This window comes from Mauremys reevesii, linkage group 10 (assembly GCF_016161935.1).
Source record: "Mauremys reevesii isolate NIE-2019 linkage group 10, ASM1616193v1, whole genome shotgun sequence".
Classification (NCBI taxonomy): Eukaryota; Metazoa; Chordata; order Testudines; family Geoemydidae; genus Mauremys; species Mauremys reevesii.
In genome coordinates, this window is record NC_052632.1 from 4,070,429 (window position 1) to 4,088,551 (window position 18,123).

General features: G+C 45.5%; 1 protein-coding gene across 8 annotated transcripts in view; it reads left to right on the top strand.

The window, feature by feature from the left end:
• Positions 1-18,123, top strand: part of ITGA11 (integrin subunit alpha 11) — a 241,719-nt gene that overhangs the window by 138,996 nt on the left and 84,600 nt on the right. For all 8 annotated transcript variants that reach the window (XM_039492637.1, XM_039492639.1, XM_039492642.1 and 5 more), the window contains 8 exons: positions 1,142-1,251; positions 4,256-4,347; positions 5,720-5,834; positions 7,728-7,855; positions 10,659-10,807; positions 12,047-12,191; positions 13,992-14,157; positions 15,215-15,285. In XM_039492637.1, the coding sequence (XP_039348571.1) occupies positions 1,142-1,251; positions 4,256-4,347; positions 5,720-5,834; positions 7,728-7,855; positions 10,659-10,807; positions 12,047-12,191; positions 13,992-14,157; positions 15,215-15,285 (976 nt within the window). The remainder of the gene's footprint in view (positions 1-1,141; positions 1,252-4,255; positions 4,348-5,719; positions 5,835-7,727; positions 7,856-10,658; positions 10,808-12,046; positions 12,192-13,991; positions 14,158-15,214; positions 15,286-18,123) is intronic.

The following is an 18,123-nucleotide window of genomic DNA, read 5'->3' on the forward strand; positions in this document are numbered from 1 at the left end:
CTCCATTTCACCCATGCCTTTCCTCTTCTGCTTGTGAGTTTGTCATTGAGTTCACCGTTATCCTGTACTATATAATCTAGGTACCTGAACTTCTGTACCTTTGGTATGGCTGGCCCACCAGACTTACAGTCCTGTTGTCTTCCTGCAAAGTATCATTGAGTCTACAGACCATGGCCTCCATTTGATTTCTTCTGATTTTCATGCCATTTCTTTTAAATACTCACCTCCACCTCACTTAGATCTTAATTTCAAACAGAAATTATTCATGTTTATAATACTTTAATGTTCCCTGCTGTTGTAGAGAAGTTAGATCAAATGACTTGTTTTGCTACTTGGTTGGATACAGAGAATGACCACATCTCCCCTCTGGCTATTCAGAGGTGGAGAAAGCTTCCCCTGACATTTCATAACAATGTAGGGAATATTTAAGGGGCATGAGTTGTTGGTTTTTTTCCCACCCAAGGTTATTAGCCTACCAGGTTGTCTGGATGTTTGAACAACAAACTTTAGCCTGGAGTCCCATGGACTGTGGATGAATGCACAGATGATAGTGAAGAATGGAGAGTTATGAAGTCATTTATTATGACAATAATACAAATATGGTAGGAAGGAGGCATTAAAATGTCAATATTTGCCAGCTTCTGAGCTTGCTCTCTCTGGAAATCTCAGCCTGTCTATAAAAGCCACCTATGGGATTAGGGATCCAATTCTCATTACAAGTGATGGGCATCCATATCTTTTAGGTACCTTTGAAAATTGCAGCCTCAATGCGTATACAACACAGGGTCAAATTCTACACTCATTTATATCCATTGGTTTCAGTTCACAGAGGAGAAAAATGGATTCCTGAGTACTTTAAGGGAATCTGTGTCCATTGAAGCATGTTTTTTTTCACATAACAAAAAGTATTTCATTTAAGTCCAACTTTAATCATGTAAATCTTAGGGATGTTTCCTTCAAACAAATACCAGGCGTGTTTCTTTTCTGTCTGTGTTAATTCGCCAGCGCTGTATATTGTTTCTTTGGGACTCTCAAGAAATGATAATTTGAACCATTCCTGGGTGTCTCTCTGATGTGGTGGCTCTGGATTTGGTGCTGAAATGTGCCCGCTCATGTCCTGACGGAACATTTTTTTGTCCAGGCTGGTGGTGGGAGCCCCTTATGAAACCAATGGACAGCTGAAGACTGGAGACGTCTACAAGTGTCCGGTGAATGGCGAGACTAACGGAAACTGCACCAAACTCAACCTAGGTACCACATGCCCTGCCACTTACGCAGCACAGCTAGCCTGCGAGCTAGAAAATTATGAATTAGGTGCACACAGATCATGAGATAATATATACAAAATCTTGTGATTTTAAAGTCATATATCAAATACTGTGTGTGCGTGTGTGTGTGTGTGTGTGTTTCTTTTTATCTTCTGTCTTTTGAGCCTTTAAAGGTGCACTCCAGTCATGTTTTCAAGCTCTTTTTTTAAATGGCAGCTGAGATAATCATATAGTCACGTGACGGCTGGAGCGGGGGCTTTAAGAAACACTAACTCTCATGAGACTACAATGCTTGTGCAGTCTCCAGAGGGAGCAGAATCAAAGAGCCAAGCTGGTTCCAGAGGTGGTGCCTGTTCATTGTTGCTCTCAAGTTTTGTTTTTTAAAAAAAACCAAAGATCCTCACCTGGCGTGTCGCTCCCTGACTTCGTGATTTACGCCAGCTGAAGCACCAACCCCATTGTTTCACATAACCTAAAATGAAAGGAAAAGTTTCCATCTTTGTAAAAAGCATCGGGGGGCTCCCCAGCGGGTGTGAATTGTTCTGGGCCCAGATGAAGCTCTTTCAATTTACACCAGCTGTGATTCTGCCCCAGAGATTTTGGTTGGGCGGGATTTAAAACCTCCTCTGCCCTGTATGCAGCCTAAATGCTATGTCACTGGGACAGAAAGTGAAACTGACTGGGAAGTAAGTGAAACTGACTGCTCCGTTTTCATTGTTCTGGCCGAGTGTGAACACACAGTATTAATGTCAGAATGAAAAAAAACAATCCCTAGAGAGTCAATGATCAGAAGTGTTACCTATAACACAGGCAGGGGCATTTGCTTATAAAGTATATGGCGCCTGGTCATACCCTTAAGATTACACACACAGGGGGACCCTCCATATTCAGAGAGACCTCCCACATCCCAGGGGAAGTCACCCCCATCCTATCTGTCTTAGGTACTTATATGGCTCCATCAACATAGTGTCTGAGCAACTCAGTCTTTAGTGTATTTATCCTCAAAACCCCCGAGTGAGGCAGGGCAGGACTGTTATCCCCATTGGGCAGAGGGGGACGGAAGCATAGAGAGACTAAGTGACTTGGCCAAGATCCCACTGGAAACCTGTGGCAGAGCAGGGAAATGAACCTGGGTCTCCCAAGTGGCTAGTGCCCCAACCTGAACTTCTGTCTAGAGCTGGTTGGAAAATGCGGGGGGGACGGGTCTGCAGAAAATTCCAAGTTTTTGTCAAAAAAAAAACCCCAAACCATTTTTTTTCTTCTTCTCTCAAACCAAAATATTTTTGGCTGAAAAATGACAAAAACTGAAACAATTTTGGTTTTCAGCTGAAAATATTGAGTTTTCAGGTCTAGAGTTTTCTGACCAAAATCAAAAACTTGTTGAGAAAGTCCTGTGCCTCGCAGGTTATGTCTACACTGTGAGTTGGGCGTGACCCCAGGCTCGGGTAGTCACACTTGCGCTAGCTCTCATCATGCTCATGGACTAAAAATAGAAGTGTTAGTGTAGCTCGGGGTAGCCTGGTAGCAGCGAGCAGCAGCATGGAGAAGCCACACCAAGTCTGTACCCACAGGGGTCAGACGGGTTTGCACTCAGCCTGGAGAGCTGGTTTCACCATGTGCGGATATCTGCGCTACCCCAGATACGCTGTTTTTAGCACATTAGTGCGATGAGCTAGAACGAGTACGTCTATGCGAGCTGGAATCAAACCTTGGCTCCTAGCGTCAGAGGTGAAAGTAAGCCGGTATGCCCCGGTACTGCGTACCTGCAAGAGCCGGTGTGCCGTACCGGGGCGGATCAGCTCCCCCTGGTGGAAATGTAAAGGGCCTGGGGCTCCCAGCAGTGGCTGGAGCCCCAGGCCCTTTAAATTGCCGCCAGAGCCCTGCTGCTGGAACCCTGGGGAAGCGGCAGCAGGGCTCCAGTGGCTATTTAAAGGATCTGGGGCTCCAGTAGCTGCTACCGCTGCGGGCCCATTAAATCATCCCCGGAGCCTGCTGGAGCCCTGGGGTAGTGGCGGTGGGGCTCAGGCAGTGATTTAAAGGGCCCGGGGTGGTAGCGGCAGGTGGATCCCCGAGCCCTTTAAATCACCACCTGAGCCCCCGGCTGCCGCTGCTACCCCGGGTCTCTGGCAGCGCGGCTTGGGTGGCGATTTAAAGGGCTCAGGGCTCCCACTGCCGCTACCCTCCAGGGCCCTTTAAATCACCACCTGAGCCCCGCTGCCGGAGCCCTGGGGTAGCGGCAGCGGGGCTCTGGCAGTGATTTAAAGGGCCAGGGGCTCCCAGCTGTCACTACTGCAATGGAGCCCTGGGGTAGCGGCAGTGGGGCTCTGGCAGTGATTTAAAGGGCCAGGGGCTCCCAGCTGTCACTACTGCAATGGAGCCCTGGGGTAGCGGCAGTGGGGCTCTGGCAGTGATTTAAAGGGCCAGGGGCTCCCAGCTGTCACTACTGCAATGGAGCCCTGGCCCTTTAAAGCTCCGCCAGAGGCCGGGGCCCCCTCCGATGGTGATTTAGAGGGCCCAGGCCTCCCAGCTGCTACTATTACAGCCCCAGCCCCAGGCCCTTTAAATCCTGATTTAAAGTGCCTGGGGATTTAAAGGCCCCGCCTCTTCTGGTAGAGGCCCCGCCCCCTCATAAGGACTCCGGAGTGCCGGTAAGTCCTTTAAGTTACTTTTGGACCTCAGAGTGGGTCTTTAACTAAAGATCAAAGCTGCACTGGAAACTTTGGGTGTCAAGATGTCTTGCAGTCCTTCAACTGGATCTGTTCTTACACTTACTAGGATACTCACGGTGGCACAATAAAAATGTGGGATTTTCTGGTTTGTGTTACAATTCTTCTGACCACTTGTGGTCTGCCGAGGTGCTTCGTTCACAGTGGTAAAGCTTCGGCCAGCTGTCCAGCCATGACGTATAAAAACATTTCAGAAGCCTGTGTACTAGCCGCACGCTGCTGGATGATACAGTGCATCTAACCTTGGTATTCTTTCTCAAGGAAGAGTAACACTCTCCAATGTGTCAGAGCGCAAAGATAACATGCGTCTTGGCCTGAGTCTGACCACAAACCCCAAGGACAAGAGCTTTCTGGTAAGAAATAAGATAGTGTCTATAAATAATTGGCTCTTAATATGCAAACTGCCTGGTGCTTTTTTTGGTTTATTGAGTCTATCTCCCGGACCTCTGCAGCAACGTTCCTCTTGCTATTTGTCTGTCGTTTGTTTCATTAACTTAACCCCAACAGGATTGTTTTATCCAGTTATGAATATAAATGTGAGACCTCCACTTTCCAAGATGGCAGCAGCTTCTCCAGACTGCCAAAGGAAAATGCGTTTTCCAAACACCTATAGTTAACATTTCACGTCAATGTTCTGTTGACCTCAAGGATCAAGCTTTCAGTCTTGGCTTCTATTGCGGCATGCCTCCTTTTGTGCATGGAACAACGAAGCCTTTGCTAGTTGGCATTCATAGGGTCACAATGTCTACACTACACACAAAGCACATGCTCTTAATCAAGTTTGTGCTCAAGCTCCCCTTCCGTCCACACACAAATCAGTTTGACTCGGGACAGCGAGCACTCAGGACCCACGTCCGAAGATGCTGCTAGCGGAGATCCTGAGTCCTGCTGTGACTTGGGTCCAGCCCTGTCATTTTGCAGTGTGGACATAGCTCAAACTGCAGACCTGAGTCAGAAGGTTTATATAGTGCAGTATGGACGTGTTAGCACGGCTGTGCAACCCAAGTCCAGCAATTGTAAGCCCAGATTTGCAAAGCTCAAACACAGGCTTGGAAACATCAAGTCCCCAAGCCCAAGTCCCAAAGATCTGGCTTTACAATGCAATGTAGACATCCCCTTAGGTTCCTGAGAAATGGATAATGCAAATTGGCTCCACACATCCTTGCTGTTCTGATACTGCCATTTCTGACTCCTGGCAAGCTGCCGTCTCCACACTGCTGCCATTGCCATTGCATACAGATCTCCTAAACAGAAGATATTGGTACAGGATAAAATGCTAGTACACCTTGCCACGAGCCAACATCCTGCAAGTTAAATCTGCCTTAGCATAACCCACAAACACCCAATCATCCCAAGAGTTCACATATTTTAGAAAGGAAAATACTTGTCACTTCCTTACTTAGGCCATTTTCTCCCTCTGTTTCTGCTTTCTGCACCCCCTTCAGGATCTGTGCCACCACTGGCAATCTTCTCCACATGTGCACAATGTTCTTAATGGCTAAAGTCTCATCGTAATTTGCTCTGGAGAAACCCCACGTAGCGTGCTGCTTCATGCAGGCTGAGCTGGCACTGGAGGGGTTTGGCCAGAATAGTCCCCGAGTCGTACATAGGTGCAGATCTCTGATTCTTCGCTGTTGATTTTTATAGCCTGTAAAACAGAGGCTGAGTAAGTGGCAGTTTTTCAACCCCTCACTGATGTTTTATTTTTCTCAATTTTCTTTACAGGCTTGCAGCCCTCTCTGGTCCCATGAGTGCGGAAGCTCTTACTATACCACAGGAATGTGCTCCCGGGTGAACTCCAACTTCAGATTCTCGAAGACCATAGCTCCTGCTCTCCAGAGTATGAGACACAATCTGTTATGTAGCCTCTAACTCAAACCCTGCTTTTGAAGTTAAATAGAATTTTTGTTCTTTAATCGCTTCGTGCCATTGAGAAAACAAAGTGAAGTCGGGATTTAAAAGGAGGCAAGATAGCAAAGGAAATGATTCGAGAAAGGCGACCCAAAGGGGATCACATGCACAGACATCTGGCCAACATTTTCCTTTTGAGTGACACTTGAGGAAGACAAAGCACCTTATGCTTCGAAAACCAGAAAGAAGTGTCCAGCATATTTGATCAGCACCCTGCAGTGTATTGGGAAGGGGAAAGAGGGAAAGAATTCAGGCATTGGCTGCACAAAACAAAGCTGATTTGCTGAACAGCTAAAACTGTTGTCCAGTATTTTCAAACCTTGGTGCATAAAGTTAGCCACCTGGCTCCATATTTAGGCACTAAATAAGTGTCCTGATTTTATGGGCTCAGTGTCCACAGCTGCTGTTGGGCTCAGTGGAGGTTCTGGGTTCTCAGCCCCTCTGAAAAATCAAGCCACTTATTTAGCTGCCAACACTGACATCCTCTTTTGGGGAAATTTTGGCTTGCATCCTGTTGAACAGGCCGCTGATGAGCTGGGGGTTTTTTGGGTGATGGAGGGGAGTGAATTCAGAGCCTACTAACATTTTAACAGTATTTTTCTTTAAATTTCCCCTCTTATAATGTAATGTTGTAGGATGAATTTCTCCCATTGGTGCCCCATTTGTGCAAGTTGATGATGTTATTTCAGATATTCTTATCAATCAGAGATGCTGCTATGATCACACTGAGAAGTGTAACTGATACCTTGGAAGAAACTAGATTACGCAGCCTAACTTTATCTTAAAATAATAATTGAACAAGCATGAAATATAAAGTCCTCCTTCCATTTGGAGCAGTTGATATGAGAGCACTCATAGCTCCCTTCCCCGTGGTTTATGAGTTCACTAGACCCTTTTGATAGAATCATGTGCCCACTGATTCATGGCCTGCTCGGTGGTAACACAAGTCCATCCTTTGCTCCCACAACAGTTCTCTGAAACACGTCATTAATTCTTATAAAATACGAAGGCATAAAAGAAAGCCATAAGGATAACGCTGGACAATGGCAGGCTTCAGAAAGGGAACTGATCAACCCACTGCCTCCTTTTAATCAGCTCATTTGATCAGTCCTTCGTAATGTGTTGCTATTAGACAAAATCCTGAAGTCCTCACTTGATTTTTTTTTTTTAATTTTTACTGTGGCAAAAGCTCCCCTTTTCTTTAGTTGGCACAAATACTGATCTATACTATTTACTGAGCACTATCCATGTGCTGAATGCTGTGTAACCATAGAAGAAGGCATGGTCCCTGCCCCAGGAAGTTACAATGCCAGGATCAGATTCTGCCACACTTCCACTGCGTGCATCACCTCCTGCTGGCCCTGATTCTGCATGGTGGGTAGGCATGTGCTTATCTCACACTGAAGTTCTGAAGTTAAGCATATGCTTAAGCACTTAAGGGCCAATCAAAGGGATGACTCGCAGAGTAAAGTACTACTCAACATGAGTAATGGTGGCAGAATTGGGCCCTAAACATTTGAAGTAATCTAATACACTGGATGGAGGTCCAAATCTGAATTGGAGCCGGCAATCTGAGGTTGCTTACGTACAATATTATTCTTAGAAAATTCTCCAGCTCTCTCCTGCCAGAGCTAACCAGGGGTGTGGGCTCTCTCGATCTCATTTAAGCGAATGTGACCTGAAGGTCTTTACGTATGATTGAAATCAGACTTTTCACACAAATCACAAGAGCGAGTACCTGGCTGCAGGGAATAAAGCCATAAATTTCTACTTTGCAGTTGTTGCCAAGGTCTTTCAATAATATGCTGTGTATTTTCCACAGGATGCCAAACATACATGGACATAATCATCGTTCTGGATGGATCGAACAGCATATATCCCTGGGTTGAAGTGCAACATTTCCTGATAAACATCTTGAAAAAGTTTTACATTGGGCCTGGTCAGATACAGGTAAGCATGTCCCTGGTCATTCTGTGCATTTACATCTCTGTTCATCCTTGCAGTACAGATTTTCCTGGTCTATTTCCTAGGAGAAATGTCCCTTCGGTGCCAATATACTGCAGCTTGGCAAGGCGCTTGCCCAGAATAAACCTGCAGAGTATGTATTTGAAAGCTGAGCCAATGGAAATACTGCTCCCGTTAATGTTCTTAACTGAAATATTGAGTAAGGAACAACCCATGCAATGAAATGGGAAGGAAGGAGGATTGTGAAACTTAATCAGCATTGTGTTGTGTTTATGCAATTTGTAGCAGCTCTGGAGAGTACTCCATCATTTTCTTGCTGGGCCTTAGTGGCTATCTCTACACAGCAAAGAAAAACCCATGGCTGGCCCATGCCAGCCAACTCCGGCTTGCAGTGCTGTTACCCGCACAAAAGTCACTGTTACTCACACACTCAAGGGCACTCACCTTTACTCAGTTCCTAGTGCTCCAGGTAAAAAGCACATAACTTTACCCCTCCGTGGGCTCCGGGCTCTATTCCTCTATGTGCTCCAGGCAAACACCCTTTCCCACTGGACTCAGGGCTTAATCTTTTGTGCTTTTACGGGGTCTTTTACCAGTGAAAGAGCCTTACACAGTAATATCCTACATAACCTCTAGTTATTAACAGTCACCAAAACCAGAATGCAGACACTACACAGACAGTACTCACCACTCCCAATAAGACAGATGAACTTTTCTAGATGGCCAGTCAGGATCAGGTCCATCTTGAGGACTCCAGTTTCTGCCCTGTGTCAGTGGCAGAGTGTTGAGGTCTGGCAGCTCTGATATTTGGGGCTGTGTCCTGGAGTTGGTTCCCAAAGAACTGCCTTTTGGACCCCAGTTTATATAGTGATATTTGATTCCTTTTTAGCTGTACCTTAACCAATCATTATACTAACATTTTACTAACCAATCCTAACATAGTGTAACAAAGTTCTCTAACCAATCCTATCCCACAACCTTAATTGATTTACACCCAGCAAAATTAATTATGTAACAGACAGAAACAATTAAGGAACCAGACAGAGACCATACAGATGAACAGTAGGGAAGTGGGGACCATAACGATAAAGCAATACAGAAATGAGGATTTCACAGCCACAACTATTGAGAAGTGATTTCTCGACAGACAAGCTGCCATCAAACTATGTTTTCTTTAACCATGTTAAGATCTGTTTCTTTATCTGGTGATAGCGGGCGCCATTAGGATGGGGTCTCCTTTTTAACAGCCTGATATGACATTGTTTTAATGTAATGGCGATGAAATGTGAGGATGTGACTTCCTGCTTCTCCGCTAATGGCTCCTACTCAGCTGCTTTTTTAATCTGGCTGCAGACGAAGGCCGTAGCCTTACAGGGCAGTTTCATTGCTATGTAGACTTCTGGGCTCAGTCCAGAGCCACAGATCTGGGACCCACCCACCTCACAGCCCGGGCCCCAGTTCAAGCCTGAGCGTCTACACAGCAATGAAGCAGCCCCGCGGCCAGAGCCTGGCGAGCCTGAGATGGCTGGCATAGGCCAGCTGCAGGTGTCTAGTTGCTTTGTAGACATACCCATTATGGCTGATGTTGGTACCTAGGTTTGTGACTGAAAAGCCAGTAAGAGTAGGGGGGATACGACATAAGGATTTCAGCCAATTCTGAGTCCCCAAAAAACTGCACAAAGAGCCCCCCTGTACGTCCTCAACAAGAGAAGACACAGGTCAGGATTATGGGGCCAGAGGACCTGGTCTGCACAACTGAACACCTAGCTTCCCAACCACAACACCACCCCTCTTCCCTTGGCAGTTTGAGCATGAGTGACAGCTGGCCAGAATATGGCCCCACCATTAATGCTGGCTTTGTATTGTCAACTGTCATTTGGGGGGAAATATGGAGCAGAGTTTGACTGAGTTTAACTTTAACTGTGGGCAGAGATGACTGTGGTGAGAACACGCTGAAATAGAGTCTTCTCTGCCAGTTATGCGTAAAAAGACGTCCAAAAGTTCCCCTTGCAAAAGGACGGATTCTATGTCCCAGCAGAAACATGGCTGAGAACAGTTTGTTTGCCAGATCTTCTTGTTTGGAGCAGAACTTGTTTAGTGGCTGATCTATCTTCATGCACTTTTAATGGACTATAATTAATTTCCACACTAATATTGGCAGAGCTGCTACTGCAAACTCTTTTTGGATTCACTTATTTACATTGTCAGTGCCAAACCTCTAGCACTATTAAAAGACCAACAGCTTCCTGCCTTCCTTTTCCCTTCTGTGCTTCATTGTTCCCTGGGCTCAGAAACGGCTGGGCTGTTGGTTTTCCCTACACAGAATTAGGAGACCTTTGCAGCTAGTTTTGGGGCTATGCAACAGGTGTACCTGCAAAAAAGCTTCTGTTCTTGTGCGTAGACTCGCACACGAATGGCTATGTGACCTTGCTCCTTTTCAATGTCTTTGAATTGTAAGGTTCCCTGGTGCACTTTTTTCTGTGCAGGTCACTAAATAAACCTATATTATTATCACAGCAGTAGACATACCTGTTAGTCCAATTACTTGTAGCACAGAAGCAATGCAAGTATGGAAAAAACTGGTTTCATTGCAGATGGCCCCATTACTACACACCCGAACTCCTAATCCCCACATTTCTAGTAAATCATACAACAGTCAGTTATATATAACTATATACTGTATATTAACTGAAATTATACTTGATCACTAAAACAGGTTCTTTGTTTCTCAAGTGACTGCTATGAGGTGTGGTATTTGCATCCTTTGTAATGCTCCTTTAATTCCTAGGTTGGAGTTGTTCAGTATGGAGAAGACGTCGTGCATGAATTTCATTTAAATGACTACAGGTCTGTAAAAGATGTGGTGGAAGCAGCTAGTCACATAGAGCAGAGAGGAGGTACAGAAACCAGGACAGCATACGGGATAGAATTTGCTCGGTAAATCACAAATAGGGACTCACATTTATTCTAATTACAAGTTTCTTTCTTTCTCTCTCTCTCTCTCTCTCTCTCTCTCTCTCTCTTTCCAGGTGTTTTGAAAAGTTAAACAATAGTCTCTGAACTAGGGGATATTTCCAGACAAAGCCATAATGATACTTTGTAACAGAATATATCCAGCTCAATCCGCCACTGCAGCCGAACCCAGGAGGAGGGAATCAAGAGTTGCGTGATATCCCCCAACTCCTGAAACTGGTTGGGATCATTTCAGCCCCTGCCCAGTGGTCCCCAGGGGCATCTTCCACCAGCCAAGCATTAGCACCCCCAACATGCCTCTATCCTGGGGCTGGGATAAGGGGGCATAGACCTGGCTACTGTAGTGGTGCTACACTAGACCAGGGAAATCCCCCACCTGTTGATTAAGCTGGTTTTCTGCATGCTTTGTGCTGAGCAGGAGGAAAGGACTCAGGCCCATTTACTTCAGGGATACCTCTTTCTGAACCTAACCTGGGTTGCACAGTTCAGTTCCAGAGTCAGACCAGAAATATGAACTAGCCCGTAGCTGAAGGAGTTCTGATCTGAGAGTGCCACCCAAACACGCCGCAGCAGAGCTCTATAAAGACCAGAACCAGCCTACAGTTCAGATCTTGTGTTTTCTTCACCCTGTCTCTTCCTCTTTTGTTGCAGAATTGCAAGTGGTGTGAGATTAGTAGGAATATTGACCACTAAACCACAGCACTATCGCCCTTAATTTATAACCAAATTTGTGGGCACTTTTTAATACAAAGACTGATCCAGATTCTGATCTGTTATATGATGTAAACCTGGAGCAAGTCCTCTGATTTAATGGAGTTGTTCCACAGGGAGATTACAAGTGGGTCCACTATGAGGAAATATTGCTTATTAACACCAAAAAGCTTTCAGACAATCCCATATTTTGTTGGATTTCCTTTTTAATTTAAGAACTCGCAGCCCATTAAAATAACATTTTGTGGTTTGTGAGTCGACCCCAGGGTAGATTCCTGTTGATCTGAATGGAATGAGAATCTTACAATTTGTTCAGGTTAAACCGGAGTTCAGCCAGGAAAAGGGGTTTTTCATGTAAGTGGCACAGGCCAATGTGATGCATGTGAAACACACTCAGCATGGCAATGTATATCAAGGTATGTTCTGATCAGAAGAAACCTCTTGCAGCCAGCCTGCTGCTTTGCACAGCCCAATATTTCCTTTTCATTTCAGCTCAGAAGCCTTTCAGAAAGGTGGGCGAAAGGGAGCAAAGAAAGTGATGATTGTAATAACCGATGGGGAATCCCATGACAGCCCGGACCTGGAGAAGGTGATTGAAAACAGTGAGAAGGACAATGTCACCAGATATGCTGTGGCAGTAAGTCACTCTCCTATTAACAATACATTGTAGCTTCTCCATAGCGACCCACTAAGCTTGGCATCTGCCCGAGCTTCCCCATCTGTGAAATGGGTACAGATAGGTAACAATACAGGGGCATTCTTCTTCTTTGCCTTGTCCCATTGGTCCAGGTTGGCTGCTCCTCTTCTTCATCCCAGATTTATAGACTCATAGACTTTAAGGTCAGAAGGGACCATTATGATCATCTAGTCTGACCTCCTGCACAACGCAGGCCACAGAATCTCACCCACCCACTCCTGTAACAAACCTCTAACCTATAAGATGAGGGTGGAGGCCAGAAGATCCCCACTTAGGGTCAGGAACCAGGCACCTCTACTGCCCTGACAGAGAGGCAAGGGTCCAAAGGTCAGGTACACTAACAGCTAGGCCGCATAGCCCTCCAGCCCCCCTATCCCAGTGTGCTCTCACTGTGACGTTGCACTCCATATGTTTTATGGAAATATGCTAATGAGTGTGAATATAATGTAACTGAATATGCTTCATGCAAAAGGTCTCTTGTAAAGTATCATTACAAAGCTTATAATCTACTGAGTGTGCTCATCCTGGTTGTATGTATGTATCATTCTTGTATCTCAAGCTAGAAATCTAAAGTATTACTCTGCATAGTTACAATAGGACTTCAAAGTGTGGGCCATTAATGGTGGCTTAGAATCTTGATGGCTCCCATTAATTAGGACAATTGGTTGTGAATGGCTCTTTTTATTCGCAAACTTTCCTGGGTACATGCAGGCCAACCCTGAAAGAATGGAAAATGAGTTCTTACAGTGACATGTGATCATGTCACCTGGTCCTAAAAACCATCTTAAACCTGGTGCTTTTCCATTTAGAAGGCAGGGGTGGGGACCCAGAGAGAGACAAAGGATACCCACCTTGTGCCAAAGCTATAAAAGGGGGTGGAACAGAACAAAGGGGGCTGCCAGTCATGAGAAATCCCCTAGTTACCACCTGAGCTGGAGCTAACAAGGATTGAACTAGGGGGAAGGATTGGGCTCAGACTAAGAAGGAGTCTAGTCTGTGAAAGAAGCTTATTGGAACATCTCTGAGCGTGAGATTTACCTGTATTCAGTTTCTTAATGTATTAGGCTTAGACTTGCGTGTTTTGTTTTATTTTGCTTGGTAACTTACTTTGTTCTGTCTGTTATTACTTGAAACCACTTAAATCCTACTTTTTATACTTAATAAAATCACTTTTGTTTATTAATTAACCCACAGTAAGTGATTAATACCTTGGGGATCAAACAGCTGTGCATATCGCTCTATCAGTGTTATAGAGGGTGGACAATTTATGAGTTTACCCTGTATAGCTTTATACAAAGTAAAACAGATTTATTTGGGGTTTGGATCCTATTGGAAGCTGGGTGTCTGGGTGCTGGAGATAGGTAACTTGCTGAGCAGTTTTTGGTTAAAGTCTGCAGCTTTGGGGGCGTGGACCAGACCTAGGTGTGTGTTGCAGCAGGCTAACATGTCTGGCTCAACAAGGCAGGGTTCTGGAATCCCAAGCTGGCAGGGAAAAGGAGCTCAGAGGTAGTTTCAGCACGTCCCAAGGGGGTCTCTGTGACCCAACCCATCACACTCACTTCCTGATCTCAGCCTGTCATTGAATTGCAAGTACAAAATGCAGGGACTGATTTTATGAATGTCTATGGCACCTTTGTAGAGGGAGGCTTCCCTTCTGAAAACCTGCCCCTTGGCATCTTGGGAACGCTATGTCCATTATGTGGAAAAATTAAATGACTTATTTTTGTTTTTCACATCCAGGTTCTGGGGTATTATAATAGAAGAGGAATCAATCCAGCAGCATTTTTGAAAGAAATAAAATTTATAGCAAGTGATCCAGATGACAAGCACTTCTTTAATGTCACAGATGAAGCGGCACTTAAGGATATTGTGGATGCACTGGGAGAGAGGATATTTAGTTTGGAAGGTGAGTGGTGTACATTTCCTTCATTCTAACTGGTTTATAGTGTTTCTAACTTCCGCATATTCCTACAGACCATCTTCAGTTTTAGGATAAATCTGCATGTTTCTTTGTTAGCCAGCCAAACATTTGACCTTCTAACTAGAATGGAGTCTGCTGGGCATTTTCCTAACATTAATAACATCATGCTTTGTTAATTAAAACAACTGCACTGAAAGACAGTGTACCCAGGGCCGGCTCCAGACCCCAGCGCGCCAAGCGTGCGCTTGGGGCGGCGTCCCGCGGGAGGGCGGCAGGCGGCTCCGGCGGACCTCCCGCAGATGTGCCTGCGGAGGGTCTGCTAGTCCCGCGGCTCTGCTGGACCTCCCGCAGACGTGCCTGCGGAGGGTCCGCTGGTCCCGCGGCTTCGGTGGAGCATCCGCAGGCACACCTGCGGGAGGTCCACCAGAGCCACGGGACCAGCGGACCCTCCGCAGGCGTGCCGCCCTGCTTAGGGGGGCGCAAATCCTAGAGCCACCCCTGAGTGTACCTCCGACATAAGAGGAGCAGCAACAATTCCCAAATTAAGGTTGCCTAACATTTTCCATTCTGAAAAAAACTTTGCAACCTTTATTGGAAGATCTTTAATGCTTCCAGCAGGCTTTTGAAATTTGCAGAGGGATAGTCTGGCAGTCAGTTTGGTGCCTTTTACTGACCCATGAAAATCCATTCAGATTTGGCCATGTTCTAAGCAGTGAAAAGTCACCATATTCTGAAGGTGTATAGCATATGTAAGGTGCAATCATCTAAACCCGTATTCCTTTGTAACTGTGTAGACACCTGTGAGAAAGTGAGGCACTGCTACACAGGCATATTTATTCACCGGGCTAGATCCTTAGCTGGTGTGAATTGAGGTAATTCTCTTGAGTTCAGTGAAGTTACACCAGTTTACCCCAGCTGAGGAATTGGCCTTTCCTGTTCTGAAGTTACAGGGGGAGGTGGTAGTTCATTGTGCCTAATTCCATTCGGTAACTGGCGATCTCCCCAGGACAAGTCTTTAATTTTAACGTCTTTTTTATTCTAGGTACCAACAAAAATGAAATCTCCTTTGGACTTGAAATGTCCCAGACTGGATTTTCATCACACATTGTGGAAGTAAGAGAACAGATTTGTTTTTCTCTCCCATTCAAGTATTTTTTTTGCAGGTAACTGTCCTATGGAAAGCAGATGTAGTGACTTTTGGTTTAATGGTGTATGAATCCATGTTGCAAATACATGACCCAGAAGGCTCTGAGGTGCGTTAGGGTTTGGAGATAGCTCAAGGTCTTGATCCCTGAGGAGGAGTCTATTTTTCCTGTTGTACACTGATACTAACTCCCAGAGTAAGTGTCCTGAATGTTTCCGGTGTGTTTCCGTTTCACTCTTGACGGAAAGAGATGCCATTACAGAGCTGACACACTGATTTTTAAGAATGTGTGGGGTGAACGTTGAAATGAAAGTCATTTCTCTCTGGAGCTGATGGGCCAAATTCTACCCTGGCACAACTCCAGCAAAGTGTGGGGAGTTGCGTTCACGCACTCTGTGCCTGCGTTTTCCTTTTAAACCTTACCTAACCAGTCCAGTGCATTCCAGAGATGTCAGCTGAGGTTTTCTTAGTGGAACATTTACTCAGTAGGAATAGCTGAAGGGAGCAGTGAGTTCCAGATTCCTTAGTAGCTGGAATCAGCGCTGTGAACCGATCTGACTTGGGTGGAAGTCCAGGCTTTCCAGAATGTTTAGCCGATGTTTATAAACACAATAAAACATCTTTACTGGTCTCATCTCGAAATAGGAGGACAAATGAATTAGTGGTCTCAGTATTTATACATATATATTTAGTTAATAGCTTTAGCTGGAGAGGGGCTAGCAAACATTTTATACAAGCTAGTGTTGACAGCTGAAATAGACAAGGCAAAGTGGGGGTGGGGAGAAAGTGCTGTTATCCTCACAACGGAAGCATAAGAGGTTTGTCCCAGGGCACCGGGGGAATCTATGGCAGAGCCCAGAATTTGAACCCAGACCTCCTGCATCCATTCCTTTCCAAGGGGATGTTAAACAAGTGGGGAGAGATGGGACTGAATCAGAGTGACTGGAGGAAATGGTGGGCTGGCTGGCTGGGCAGTCACTGCAATGGCTAACTCACACGGCAGCGTTACCGGTGTCCCCTGCACTTTCACATCCGACTAGTGCTGTGCTCTTCACCCTGTGAGAGCCTCTGGCATTCCCATCCCTTCCCAGCTGGGACCTGCATCTCGACAGGGTGCTGCTGCCTAACGAGAGGGACCCTCACTCTGCAAGGGATGCAGGTTGGGGGGTGGCTTCCCACTGCCCACCTGTGTCATGCCAGCCACAGTTTGACCCCATTGCCAATTGTTCCTTTTCTGGATGAGTCCAGCCCCTTTCACGTGACACGTCAGGAAGCAGGGAGGAGGAAGGGGGTTCCTGGGGCTCGGCCCTTTGACACAGAAGGAGAGTAAAGGCCACGTGTTGTGCTCAGGCTGCATCCAAGACTCCATCTGCAGTCAGAGGCTGATCCAGAGCCCAGGGAAGTCAATGGGAGCCTTTCCTTTAAGTTCCTATAAGTTCAGTGGACTTTGGATCAACCTAAAATGAGGGTGGTTCTGGCTTTAAAAACCCAGCACAGCTTGAAATGTTTACAGCCAACCAAATGCGAGAGCAGGTTGAGCAGTTAAATCAGATAGTGTATTATGGGGCCATTAGTTATATATAAACTTGGCGATGGAAACACGACTATAGACACAATCTCAAATGTTACCCAGAAAATGGCTTTCTCCAGCTCTGTTTCCTCTCTTTGTTTTCCATCCTGCCTCTCTCTGCACCTGCTAACAGCTGCTGTCCAGCACCCGTTATACTGCCAGGAGGGTAGCAGAGGAGCTTCCTCTGTAGCCAGTGCTGCTACTTCTCTGCCAGAAGAATCAACAGCTTTTAACCAGTCTCCAGCCTTGCTTTGTTGTTTGCTTAAGGACAGAGTTTTTTAGTAGTCTTGCCAAAGCTGAAAAGATTGCAGGAATTGGCACGTCTGAGAATATTTCAGTCGCTAACTTGGCGCTTGGATTTCATGCACATGGCTTAACTGCTTTTAAATGCTAGATGTTCGTCTAAACACATCTAGTACACTACTGAAATGCAATGTGACAAGGTGCAAAAGACAATGCTGCTAGGATCAGTTGGACTCTTGGAAATGAAAAGATCATTGAAAAGACAGGGCTTGATTGGAAACATCGTTACAGTAGTTTTAGATATACACCTTTCTGTGAATGCTTTGGAGACTTGCTTCCTTGAAGCTTTACTTGCTACGTTCATCAGTCTTTCTGAAAATAACAGTGTGATTTGTGGGAATAACTTTTTCTTGTTTTTCCTATAACCTATAGTTATAGTCATCAAGCCAAATAAACACACTGCTGAGGAATTAAAATTTAAGGAAAACTTCCCCCAAAAAAGAGCTGATACATTTCCTACAGGGGAAAACAACTAATTAGATTCTTCTCGTTACTCTCATTGATTTCAAACATCTGGCTTTAATCAGGATTTGCCCATATGTCCCATGAGGGGAATAATTGTATCTACATGGTAACAAACATTTTAAACAGAGAGAGGGGCCCAAAAATTAACCTTGAATCTGCCCCCCCTGTTCCTTCTGAACGTGTGTGGCAGAGCCGAGGGAATCCAATTTGAATCCCCTTATCTGAATCTGATATTATGGATTTGGTTTGAGGTCTGATCCAAAACTGAGCCTGCTTTCCTGTTCTGGTAGAATCAGCTAATCTCAGGAGATTTCCATTGCTTGGGGTAAAAATCTCAGGAGACCAGCTGGGGAGATTTCAGGGCCATCAAACCAAAACTGTAGTCCAAGCTTGACACAAACCCTGACCCTCTTTCACATCCAAACACTGCACCCTGGGCCCAACATCAACAGCTATGGACGGAGCCAAT